This window comes from Protopterus annectens, chromosome 2.part1 (assembly GCF_019279795.1).
Source record: "Protopterus annectens isolate FY-2018-M chromosome 2.part1, PAN1.0, whole genome shotgun sequence".
Taxonomy (NCBI): domain Eukaryota; kingdom Metazoa; phylum Chordata; order Ceratodontiformes; family Protopteridae; genus Protopterus; species Protopterus annectens.
The window spans coordinates 86,354,309-86,368,182 of NC_056729.1; the positions used below are offsets into that span (position 1 = coordinate 86,354,309).

The 13,874-nt window shown below is 41.3% G+C and overlaps 1 protein-coding gene across 1 annotated transcript in view; it reads left to right on the plus strand.

Annotated features, from left to right (window-relative positions):
* The window catches only part of LRBA (LPS responsive beige-like anchor protein), a 4,045,850-nt gene that overhangs the window by 3,653,057 nt on the left and 378,919 nt on the right, over positions 1-13,874 (plus strand). The window contains exon 48 of the mRNA XM_044063433.1: positions 9,622-9,711. Within this exon, the coding sequence (XP_043919368.1) occupies positions 9,622-9,711 (90 nt within the window). The remainder of the gene's footprint in view (positions 1-9,621; positions 9,712-13,874) is intronic.

A 13,874-nucleotide genomic window follows, 5' to 3' on the forward strand; every position in this document is an offset into this window, starting at 1 on the left:
CTTGCCTGTTGATATCTTCTCTCTCTCTCTCTCTGGGACATTTGGGAAGAGGGTATTGTCTGCTCCAACAGGACAGACTAATTTAACCCCCTTGGATCCTCAACCTTCTACTCTGATGTCTCTGCTTAGACTGGCTGTCCCTGAGGTAAAGTATGATGAAGCTCTGAGATCTCCAGGCTTCCCAGCAGGGTATTACAATTTATTTTGATACATCCCCGGAGCACCCCACTTAGGAAGAAAAAGTGCAAGAGGAAGCACTTGGGCTGTCCACAAGAGTCAATCATGGGGGATACGGACTTCGATGAAGGTGAAGGGTCCCCACATCACTACAGATGATGTCTCTTTTGGAGACATCCTTGAGATCCTAAAACAGAGACGTGGCTGGATCCCCAGCAACACTTCATCTGAGAAGTCAGTATTCCTGGAGGATTTTGTACTGGCCCTTCTACCTCTTGGGTTACTCCACCTGCTGATGAGCTCAGTGATTTGGTCTCTCACCAGGTTCATAGGTTCATAGGTTCATAGGCTGGTACTAGGCTAACTGCCTTTGCAGGCCATTTTAAACCTAGCCACTTACCTCTTGTGAGAATCAAACCCTGCACCTTCTGTTTGTAAGGCAAACACCTTAACCATTATGCCATCCTCCCACCCCAGGTGTGGAAAGAATCTGACACAGTTGAACCCTTACCCAGAAGACTGGACAGGATTCTGGCACCACCTTTGGGGAAAGGGTTTTGGGTTAAAGGAGTACCTGTTGATACCATGGTCATGGAGGCAGGCACCAAAAAATAACTTGCCAAACAGAGCTGCACTGTTCATCTCCCTTACAGGGAGTCTAGGGTGATGGAGAGGTTTGGTAAGCGTGTATGCCATAAGGTCGCTAAATTATTTGACACATTTTACTAGATTACTGAGGGATTTGATCGAGGAACTTTCAAGTACACTCTTAGGATCCATTTCTGCAGAGATCCAGGCATCTGTGACTTCTCAGATGGCTACTTTGCGATCTATTTTGCATTCATCAATGAGGCTTATTTCACATGTAGCCAAAGGAACCTTAAGGGCAGCAAGTTCAGGCATTTCCATCTGGAGACATATCTGGATGGGCTTACGTGTTTATGCAGAGCCCTTCTAGTCTTCATTTGTCAGTGCTCCCTTTGACATTTCCTTGTTCAGACCCACAGTGAAAGAAACTTTATCCAGGTGTGAGAAGGATGTAGAGACCCTGTCTGCAGTACGTGTACATTTTTTGATCCCTCAGATATAATTTTCAAGAAATCAATGGGGTGGTCAAAAGATGTGGCTCAAGAAATCCTAAGGTCCTTTCCAGGACACATGTGGAAGAAGTCCCCCAAGGGGCAGAAGGAGGAATGCTAATGGTCGATGCTGTCCCTGCGGCAGGAGAGACCTGAAAAACTAGTGGTCCAGAGGTTCTTTCTTAGACAGACACTACCAGCTCATCTGAAAGGAGGCCCGATTGCTCACCTCGGGAGGCAATTGGGGGTCGATTATCCCTGCACCAGAGAGCCCGGTTAGACATAAAAGATACTTTGATGCAGAGGGTTAGCCCAAGAGGCTGTATAATACCCTTTTCTCTTCTGCCTCCATTCTCAAAAAAAAAGAAAGAAAATTCCTGCTGTTCCACCAAGTCAGAGGGAAGAAGCAGCAATTCAAATACAAAAGCTGCTAGAAAAAAGGGCTATCTAAGCAGTCCCACCAGACCAGATGGAATCCAGAACTTACTCAAGGTTCTTTTTAGTGCCAAAGAAAACAGGGGTCTGGAGACCAATTTTGGATCTCAGCAACTTGAACAAGTCAGTTCGACATACCAAGTTTCAGATGGTCACGGTTCACGCCATTCTCCCTTTACTGGGCAAGGATAACTGGATGTGCTCGATAGACCCTCAGGATCTGTACTATGACATAAAGATGAAAAGGTGATCCAGAAGGTACTTACGCTTCTGGCTAGGAGTTAGTCACTACCAGTTCATGGTTCTGCCCTCTGGTCTTACCATAGCCTCCAGGGTGTTCACCAAATGCATGGCAGTAGTAGCATCACATAAGATTGCAGGGATTCCAGGTGTTTCCATATCTAGATGACTGGCTCATAACCACCCCAACCAGGCATCAGTTGATAAGGCAAGAAGTCAGGTCTTCCAGACTTGTTCTCATGTTACAATAACCATAAACTACCACAAGTCACAACTAAAACCAACTCAAAATTTGGAATTCATAGGAGCAGTTTTCAACACAGTCAATGATAGCTTCACTGCCTCCCTCAAGAGTACATAGTATCAGATCACAGGTCAGAAAAATAATCCACAGTACCAAGATTTTAGAGTGCTTGGTCCTACGAGCTCTAGGACCAATGTCAGCAGCAATAACCTTAGTACCTTCAGACAGATTTTACATGAGGATTCTCCAGTGGATGCTAGTAAAACAATGGTCAACACTGTACCAACCCATGTCAACTCAGATACGAATCACTCTGACTTGAGAGAGAGATCTCAGGTGGTGGATTCAATCACATCAGGTTCTACAAGGCTGTTCGTTCATTTCCTGTCAGCCCAAGGCCATAGTGACCACAGACACTTCCCAGTTGGGGTTGGAGGGGCATTTTTTGGGGAAAACAGTCTAAGGCATTTGGTCCCCCATGGAGACCAACTTGCATGTCAATGTCCTACAGATGAGAGCAGTGCTTTTAGCATAGCAGGCCTTCTAGGATGCTCCCCCTTCAGGGATGATTGCAATTCAAATGGACAATATGTCAGTAGTTTGGTAAATCAACAAACAAGGAAGGACCAGATCATGCCCCTTGTGTCGAGAAGTGCTCAGTGTGTGGCAATGGGTGATCTCATCCAACCACTTTTTTATAGCAACGTACGTTCCAGAGAAGTCCAGTGTGATAGCAGACAAATTGAGCAGATGCATTCTTCTTCCTCATGAGTGGTCTCTCAACAAGAATGTGACGGAAATTATTTTTAGTTTTTGGGGCCAGACTTGCTGCAATCTTTTTGCTTCTGCCCTAAAAAAACAAATGCAGAATCTATTTTGCCCTAATCCCCCCACAGTGGGCACACAGAGGGATTATCTACTTCACAATTGGCCCCCCCTGGTCTACTTTACTCATACCTACCAATCCCACTAATTCCAAAATATCTGCAGGAAGCTGTTGGGTTGAAAAGCAAAGTCATCCTCATTGCACCTTACTGGCCTTGACAGATTTGGTTTCCCTTCCTTGGGTGTCCCTTACTTTACCAACCTTGGATTCTGGATCAGATTCCAGACCTCCTGTTTCACCCAACAAGCATGATCCATCCTGCCATCTCAAACCTCAGGCTGACAGCCTGGTTTCTCTAATTCCTTTAATACCCAGACAACCAATGCTCTGTTCCCCTGTCCGACTTGTATTTTTATCTTCCCATAAACCTTCAACACTAAAACTTTATTCAAGTAAATAGAAAAAAATTGTTTACTGGGTACAACAAAATCATGTTGAAGGTTTATGAGAAGGTAAAACTATATGTCGGACATGGGAACCAGATAAAAAAACTTCTAAAATCTTTTTTTCTGCATGCAGAGAATACACTTTCAACCACAGAGTGATTACAGTGGACAATAAAGAATATTTTTTGCACATGAGCAGGCTACAAGCTCAAAAAACATGTACAAGTGAATACAAATAATGTTTACATATTCAGACTTTGATTTTTCATACTCAAAAACTTTGGAAGGCTGCATTTGGATAGTTGACTCTTCAGATAATTGATGTTCAGATAATCGACTCTCAAGAAGAAATTATTTTTCTGTTATAGTGAATTGATTATAGTCTAAAAACAATGTTGGGGATGGGACGATAGATGTGTATTGTTCTTACTAATGTGCTTGTGTGTAATAAATACTGTATGCGCCTACAGGGTTAATGTATACAATCTGCAGCAGCCGGTATTTTATGGACTACTTTTAAAATCCAAGGCGATTCTAAATTTGTACATTTTCAACTATTTAAGAAATAAATTCTAATCTCTGTAAAACAGATTCGAAATATCAGCTTTTTTTTAACAGAATGAAATTTTACCATTTTTGCCCACCATTCTAGTATCAAATAATGCAACTCTTTTGAAAACGATGAGGTGTGATAAAAAAGTATAAAAATATTCAGTTTTGTTTAATCCTTTCATGTAGCTGTGTTATATGCAGTGCATGATTACTATTGTGTACCAAAAGGTAACAATTTGGAATGTTGGGATTTGCTTGAGCGAGTCCTGAAATGCAGGGACTGAATGGCCGAAAAAATGGACTTTGCATATTTTAAGACCGAGCTGGCCATTTCTCAGAATGTTCACTTTTTCCTAAGATATGGCGAACTCAGGGTTGGTATGTATATGTTTGGAAGTGAATGAGTGGGGGGATTGCCCCCCCCCAACATCAGGGTGTGCTTCCCCCTACAAAAAAAATAAATTTAAGGGAGAAGAGTGATCGAGAGTCATTGTTCTCCATTTTTGATATTTTTTTTTCATTGTGTCAGCACTTGTTGGTGAGTGCTGGCATTTTATTAGAAAGTCCTATCAAAATGGAACTGTTAATTGTGAGCACCTGGTAACTGAAGTCATACCTTAGTTTCTCACTGCTGATTGTGACCACCTGCTAATAGAAGGCATTCCTGTTGCCTAGGCAGAACAACCATCTGCACCTCGCCAAGGCCTTCGACACCATCCCCCACTCTGGAATCATAGATAACCTTACTAAGCTGGGCATAAATCCCTACGTCACTTGATGGGTTGCCAACTGGCTTACTGACAGAACCCAGACTGTAAAAGTAGCTGACTCCAAATCCAGCTCCAGGCAAGTGACAAGTGGAGTACCTTGGGGTTCAATCCTGGGACCGCGCTTGTTTGGCATCTACTTCTCTGAAGCACAGGCCAACACTAAGGGACTCTGGCTAACAAAGTTCACAGATGACTGCAAACTGGGAGCCATTATTGAATCCCCAAATGGTGTGGATATTCTACAAAAAGGCCTTACAGAAACAGATGCTTGGTGCCAGAGCAGTGGGCTCAAGTTTAATGCCAAAAAATGTATAGTTATCCCCTTTGGGAAAAGCCATGTACCCATGAATTACCGCATAGGTGGCAGTACACTAAACACCAAAAGTGTGATGAGAGACTTAGGGACACAGGTGGACAGTGGTCTCATCTTCGATAACCACATCACCACAGCAGTCAGGAAATCCTTCTATGTGGCACACCTCATCACTAAGGGCTTTTAATCCAGATAGAAGGAGGTCATTGTCCCACTGTACTCATCCCTCATTACACCCATTATAGAGTACAATGCCCCATTTGGTATGTACCTCACAAGACATCTGCAACAGCTGGAAAGGCCATAGAAATACCTCACTAAAAGAATCACAGGCCTAAAGCAGATGCCCTATGCTGACCATCTAAACAAACTCCAGCTATACTCTGTGGCATATTGTCTACTCAGAGGCGATCTCTGCTTAACATACAAGGCCATGTCAAACCCTGAGCTGTTGGACATGCTCCACTTAAAGACATCCCAATCCCTCAGAGCTACACGCTCCAGGGATCTAAACCTTGTCATCACAATGAACAAAACATGCTGGAGGGATAGGTTCCTGACCCAGAGACGACCCAGAGACTCCCCATACATGTCAAGCAGGGCCTCCTTGGCCCTTTTCAAAAGGAACCATGACGATTGGATGGGAGATTGGAAATTCACCCCGGGGATCACGTCAGTCGCCCTGCTAGACAGGGGTCCAGGGAAGTAAATATTGTGGGAAGAAATATCCTGGGAATTGTTTGGCTAGGCTTGTATAGGTCCTAGGGCCAATAGCCTAGTACCAACCTATGAACCTATAACTGGCAAAACATTATCCAGATTTCAACTACCCTAAAACCCCTTTTTTTGTATTAAGTGCAGCTGATGGTCAAAGTAAAGTAATCCTGTATCTGAAGAAAAGATTTTTGGATTGTGGCGCTACAGGATGATTAATAGCTCATTGCCTTAGCCTTGAAGGTTGTACTGCTAGTTGCTTTTTCTTGGAGAGATTTGATGAGAAAGCCTGTGTGATGACAAATATGGAACTTGGGTGTCCGTGTTCCAATGTTCATTTGTGTGCCATGTTGTGAGAGCAGTTCTGGTTCATGCATTTATGTGGTACATGTTAGTATAACTATGGCTGTCACTTGACTAGGTAGAAGGACTTTTGATGAACTTCTTTACTGCTTCCAAAGTTAGTCTCTCTAAATATGTATACACACACATTCACACACAATAACTTAAAAGCTAGTCATTGTTAAGTCAGTGTGACCGGATACCTGTGATTAGATGCATGTAATCCCCACGTAAAGACGTCTGTGAGGCAGCAGTGCAGTGGACTAGGCTGCCTCACTTTTTATGATGTGTGGCATAAAGGAAGCTCCATTGCCATCTCTTTAAGTTAACTCATCTAGTCGGTTCCAACCCCTGTACATCAGAAAGTAGTATGAAAAGAGATCATCCCCAAACCTGTTGTTGTTATGACTGCCATTTATAAGTTTTGTCCTGGAACTCTGTTCTGTTATAATTAATACTACCTTAAATTATTAGTGACTGATTAACAACTGATAAGAGCAATTTTTGTGCAGAATTAGACTGGTTAATCTTTTTTACTTAGTTCATGCCATTCCATAGGTTCATAGGTTAGTACTAAGCTGACTGCCCTTGCGAGCCATTGTAAGCCTAGCCAATTATCCCTTGTGAGACTCAAAACCCTGCACCTTGTGTTTGTAAAGCAAACACCTTAACCATTAGGCTACCCTCCCAACCATCTAGTTTGATGAGGGGTTAGTAGCAAATTTTGGCGACTTTGTACTTGGTGGTCTCAAGCTTGTCAGGCTAAGAAATTAACAAATTAGTGGAAAGCATGACTCCAGGCAAGTCGTTGAGTTTTGTCGTTTTTTTAATAATTTAAGTTATGCTTGCCAGTATTCACATTTTACAGTTTCAAGAGTGGTTCCTGTTAAGGATTGAGCTTGGAATTTTCTCTTTGAAATGTTTGAGCAAGAGAACATGTACGTTTGCTTTTAAGTGATTCTCAAAAAAGAATTGTTTATGTTTTTCTCCTCTTTTAATAGTATTTAATAGTGTTCAAGGCTGATACAAGCATATTGAACCAGCTGCAAGTCCCAGCACTGACTCCATATATCATTGACTGATGGGGAAAGTACCATAAAGCCAAGAACAGACCTGTGTGCGACCCCAGAAAACATCTGTATACATCTTTTTTACTGTGTTGCCTGCTAACACTGACTTAACCTGATGGGCCTATTTGTTCCTCTTTTGGGTGAGAGACATTCCCAGGAAGCCATCACCCAGGTAGCCAGCGGGGATTTTTGCTTTAACTTTAGCCCACCCACCCACTCTCTATCCCAGTTTTGACTGTCATGCCTTACCTTATCAGTAACTGCTTTACGCTTCTTTGCTTGCATAGACCCTGGCTACAGTTGTGCGTACACACACATGGGTGCATTCCATGTTGCCTTCTTTAATTCTCATCCTCTACTATGAGGCAGCAGTGCAGTGGACTAGGCTGCCTCACTTTTCCCCCAGATGGATTCGCCAGCATCAGGCACTTGCTACCACCCTCTGTCGTTGGATAATCTGTGCCCACGCCACTTACTCATTCTGGGTTATATAGGTCACCGTCAGGGTTTTATCCATATGTATCCTGCAGCCAGCACCCCACATAACATTGGAAATGATTCAGCATTTGCATTTTCCCACTTCTAATTATGTCAGTGCAGATTGCAGTTGACACCGTTTGAAATGGAATGCTAATTTGTAGTTTTGCCAGTCTAAGGGATGAGAGAGTGATTGTCAGTGTCAGAGGCCTTCAAGAAATAAAGGAGCATGGTAGAAAGATTTGTCCTTTTACTCTTTTCTGCATGGGCAGTCATTTGTATAACACTGAGATGCCTGCATCCATATTAGGATTGAAGCACCTTTTTATTTGATATGAACTACAGAAAAAAAAAGTGGAAATCATGCATTGTTTATTGCAAAATGTTTGTCACACTGTTGCAGATGATTAAGCTAATGTATAACTGCAAAAGGAATTTCAGTAAACTGGCACAATCACATTAGCAGTTTTCCCTAAAATAAGTTATTTGACCATTGAAAAGTGCAGATAAATATGTAAAAATTGTTACAATGAATGCAGAGCCATGGCTTTTATCTTTGTAATTTCCCCAGCAATGCTGTTTTGTAAAGCACGTGCCACATATAAACCGCAAAACTGTAAAGCAACACCAGGATTTCTGTCAAGGATAGCGTGCTTAAGCAGTGGTTAAAAAAAATCTGAATTTATTCATTATGTCCCAGCTGGAAAGTTTATTTTAGAATAACTTTCCTCAGACTTCTTACTTTGTGTTTAGTTCTGTTCTTTAAGTATCGTGTGAAGTAGTAACAAAAAAGACGTAACGGCAGACTACTAATAGTATATAGTGACCGTTCTCTTATTTTTTTCTTGTTTTGTAGCCCATAATTGTGATTTATGAGCTGCTTTGCTAATGTACAAACCATTGAGATAGTTTTAACAAAACAGATGTAGCCAGCAATTGTTAACAAGTCTTAGCTGTACCGAATTTTCCACTCCAACATACATTTATCTCCTTGTATGATCAGTTTTTTATCTTGAATTTCTTGATGTTTCCTTGTTTCATTATCAAATGACTTAGAACAAGAAGTTCTATTCATTTAGAATTTTTGTGTGTTTGATATCACCTTGCAAATAGTTAAAAATGCTACATTAATATTTGCTACCAATCTGAGTGGCATTGTTTACCTCCTTTCTAGTACAGGTTGAAATGAAAATATTACTCCTCACATATTTGTAATTCACACTGCCACCTCCTTTCACTGTCATGCAGATATTTTGTATCTCAGCAGATTTCTGATAACTTAATCCAATATTCAGACTGAAGCAATAGAATTCAGAGGTGTATTAATGAAATTAATATTAATAAAATAAATAAAATATTGTTTTATTTCATTAGCCAAGTGAATAGAAGCTAGATGCCCCAACAATATCCCATTATATAAATGTATTTCAGCTCAGTACAAATTGCACTGTAAGATTTCTATCCCAGTGTCACCTGGGATTGTGTCATTTTCCAGATAGTAGCATATTGTGGATTTATTTCTCCTACAGTCAGAAAAATGCAACCCTGGCCTTTGGAACAAAAAGAAGTGGTAATTATTTTGTAGCTGCTAAGATTAGCTGTTACTCCTGAAGTTTGACAGGAGTGTTAGCTAAGCAAAGAAATGAAGCCAACAAAGAAGGTTTGTGCTTAGAGTGTGCTGTCTCTGCTTAATATCACAGCATGGAATGAGAGAAGCCTTTGCAGAGTTTCTCATGGAAACAGATTCTGCAGGCCTAGGAGATGACCTCATCCTTGTTGGCTGTGCCAGACACTTAGCTGCATACTAAACATACAGCCTTGGTTTGGAATATGAAGGAAGCCAGGGGTCTGGAACTGCATTTTCAGGTGGTATTTATGGTTCTGTCACCTGTAATTAACACCTCCTAACAGGCAGATTTGCTTGACTGTTTTTCAGGCCGTTGAAGCTCAGATCAGAAGTTTTGGTCAAACTCCTTCTCAGCTGCTCATAGAACCCCATCCTCCAAGAAGTTCTGCTATGCAGGTGGTAAGTAACCGATTAAAATTTCCAGACTATGCATTTTTAAGAGTGGTTTAAAGCTTGCTTATTTTATCGTCATTATGATTCTTAATATTTTTATAAGTAATATTGCTGTGTTTTGAATTTTGTTCTTAGGTACTCCCTCTCCCCAGTGTCTGCCGACCATCAAGCCTCACCCAGACAAAGCCCATTCATTCCCCCCATACTAGGGGATTTATTCAGTACAGTATGGGAAAAGAGCCATCTGCGGGCCGTCATATAAGCAGCTATGATGGTTGCTGTTGCACTTGCTGGCATTCAGTTAAGGATGGCATTTGTATGGCCTAACCTCACCCTGTTGGCAGGGGGATGAGCTACTGGTATCACCATGGGAAGCCATATTGCCTGTCTCCAACCCCCCCCCCATACACACTTCTGTTGCTGATGAACACTAAAACCAGGAGGTGGATTTCAGTGCTAAAAGGCTATTCACGGGACAGACACCACAATGCTACTCCTCGTCTGAGAGAGTGCAGTTGTGTGTCCTACTCCACCCTGGCCTGCCAAGATGGGCTTGCAGTTCCTCCCCTGCCAACTCCATCATACGCCCAAGCTGCTAATCATTTGGGTAGTTAGGGCTTTATCTGTCTATACCACAATAGCTAGCTGTTATATGCACTTTATTTCACTTATTGTTTTTAATATTTATTTTGATTACTTAGCAGCAGAACGGTGTAGACGTTCCTCATGTAAATGTTTTATTGTATGCTTTGGCTTTATTGTGGTTACTGAGTTCCAGAGCTTGCAAATAATTAACATAAATATAAGGCTGGCCTTTTGCAACAAAGGGACACGATATGTATTTCTGTTGCCAAATCTGAGATCAGCAAAGAGTAGTTAGTCTAAAAATGGGAAGTGAGCAGTGTTCAATGAATGCATTTCCCTCGGAGCAGGCTAATGTCTTAATAGTAGCTAGATGCCCACAGATAACACTGCTATAGTGACTGCCATCATTATTTCAGAGGAGCACTTTCTGAAGTCAGCAGGATGATATACTTTTTGTGTGTACACTGTGGCAGCTATCTTGTATATGAGATGCACACACTATACTTGGAGACCAGATGAGATAAATCCTTAGTACTTCTGTAGAGCATGACTTACTTGAAATTTCTAGAGCTACACTTTTGTTAAAAGTTCATGTCTGGAAAAGAAATAATGTTAAGAGGTCCTCACTTTTCATTTTTCCTGAGGTGGTTTAAATTCAGCCAGTAGATCTAGGTGGCCTCTGTGGGAATAACAATGTAAATGTATATTGGCTTTAAAATTAAAAGGATTCAAAGTACAGTATTTAGTGAATTTCACTACATGCTTTAAATACCAGTTACATTAAGGAAAAAGTAAGAAGGTTTACATTTTTTATTTTTTTTCTTTAGTGGTATATGATTCTTTTTTTGTTCTGTGTAATTGGATGGATGGGCAATTGAAAACACAGATGTACCAATGCCTGTATAGTCACATGCACAGAGAACATTTAAAATATCTGTGTTTTTTTTCTTCACATGTTGAGGTACAGGCCCAAAAACTCAGATTATGAATGCCATGAGACTTGTTTTTAAACACACAGATATACACAAGCGCGTTCACATCATGTCATTTGTTCTTTCATTTTCGAGTTACAGATTACATTTCCACTGCTTATATGCAAATTCTGTAGTTTTCCTAATTACAGTTATTGGCCTCGCAGGATCAGTTTTCTTCAACTATGAGAAATGCAGAGCGTAATGTGTGTCATATTAAATGGAAATAAACTTATCCTGACCTGGAATATTGCATATGTACTCTAAATGGTGTAGAGGTTACTTGCGCCTTAAGTCTGTGAGGTGGTTTGTTTTATTTCATTTCTTGACTAGGCTTTTGTGTCAGCTGCTGTATAATTCTCTTATATAATATCTTGCATAAAGAAACGTTAGGGTGGCAGGTACCACAGACATTACATATATGGGCATCTGATCCAGTCCTTAAGAATTGAATTATAGTAGACTTCCTTCTGGCTGTGTCAGCAGGCAGTCACAAGTGTCTGCTTCTGTTGCAGTGCATGTTCACAAAGTTTGTTGCAAAACATGTCACAAATAAAAAAAAGCAAATGTTAAACAAAGATGAGGCATCAGTATAAGTGAGATGGAAATCAAAAGTCTATCTTAGTTTTCTGATTGCATGTTTAGGGCACATCACTGGAGACTGGGGGTTACTGTTGTCGGTATTAGTATTATTATTTTTTTTTTAATTCTTAATTTTTAATTAAGCTTTGTTTTTTCTTGCTTGGCTTTGCTGTACTTCAGTTAAGTTCATTTTGTGTGCAGTAGAATTGTTTCCTTCTCAGGAATTCTTAAAGGGATGTGAACTGGGGCTTACCCTTATTGTCACCTGTAGAGCCACTGCTTATGCCACCAGCCGTGGCTGTAGAGCCACCTCTGGTACTACCAGCCTTGGCTGTAGAGCCACTGCTTGTGCCACCAGCCTTGGCTGTAGAGCCACTGCTTGTGCCACCAGCCTTGGCTGTAGAGCCACTGCTTGTGCCACCAGCCATGGCTGTACAGCCACATGTAGTAGGCTGATAGCATCAAGCTACTTTTATTTGACTTGACATTTATTGCTTCATTACATGGTAGACCACTTATGAAATCTGCTTGTATTTTTACTTTATCCAGTTATAGCAGATTTACGTGATGGAAGAAGCTTATCTTCTTCCCAGAAAAAGGTGGAGAAGGACAAGAAAAAGATTATGAAGGAAACGGAGTTGTCTTCCAAAGAAAGAGTAGGAGGTAAAATATGCAAGTATAGAAAAAGTCTTTTGGCAAAGAAGGGATAGTGTCATAGGAGCCCCTCACTTGGGGAAGTGAAAATGTACAAGCTCTATTCCTGATTGTACTCTCATGATGACATTATTTTGGACTGTTCCCAACACAGGACCTGTTCCAGAGATCATACCTCTTATAGTAGTGGTTCTACCAGCAGTGCTGTAGAGTCACCACTTGTGCCACCAGCAGTGACTGCTTTTGCCATCAGCCTTGGCTGTAGAGCCACAACTTACGCCACCTACCATGAATGTTGGGCCACCACTTATGCCACTAGCCATAGCTCTAGTGCCACCGCTTTGTGCCACTAGCAGTGGCTGTAGTGCCACCACTTGTGCCACTAGCAGTGGCTGTAGTGCCACCGCTTGTGCCACTAGCAGTGGCTGTAGTGCCACCGCTTGTGCCACTAGCAGTGGCTGTAGTGCCACCGCTTGTGCCACTAGCAGTGGCTGTAGTGCCACTGCCTGTGCCACTAGTAGAGGCTGTGTAGTGCCACCGCTTGTGCCACTAGCAGTGGCTGTAATGCCACTGCTTGTGCCACTAGCCGTGGCTGTAGTGCCACCAGCTGTGGCTGTTTATCATTTCTAGCCATTATGCTGACTTTCACTTCTTACTGAGACAGTATGTTCTTACTTTCACAAGATCTCTGTTAGACATCAACTGTAGTACCTGCTGAGCAATCAAACTTGTCAAGATGCATACATTTCATAAGCACTTGTTGATTACACTAAAATCACCAGCAGTGAAAGATCCTTTAAGCATTCCATTCTCAGAGACAGGAAAAGCTTAGTTCTAACTGATACAAACCTTGAACAACTCCTGCTTTGGAGCCATCATCAGTCCTCCATTCCTTCATTGGTGGTTACAAGAGGATGGGATGCATTTCACATCAACATCACTCTGATGAAGGCACTTCTAACATCAGTATGGATGAAATCTTGTTGTATGTGAATTCAAAAATTTAAAAATGGGAGAGTTGACAGACAGAACACAGCAGCTGTCAAGAAAAAGATAGACCACCTTATTGATATAATCCATCAGTACCATAGGACCATACCGCTCAAGTTTTTTTTGATTTTGCCTCATATTTCTACCTTGTTCTCCATAAAATGTTTGGTCTTCTGGTAAGTCATTGTAGATTACAGTCCATCATTAATGCCAGACATTACTGGTTCAGACTACTGCTACTTTAGAAAATGCAAATCGATGCAACACCTGTTACATTAACTTTCTTAAGTGAATTAGAGTAATTAAAAATTGTTCCTGATTTTTTGTTTTTGTCCCCTCATTATTTTTGGCTTTATTCAGAGTTCTTAAGCATAGAAGTTGAGAGGT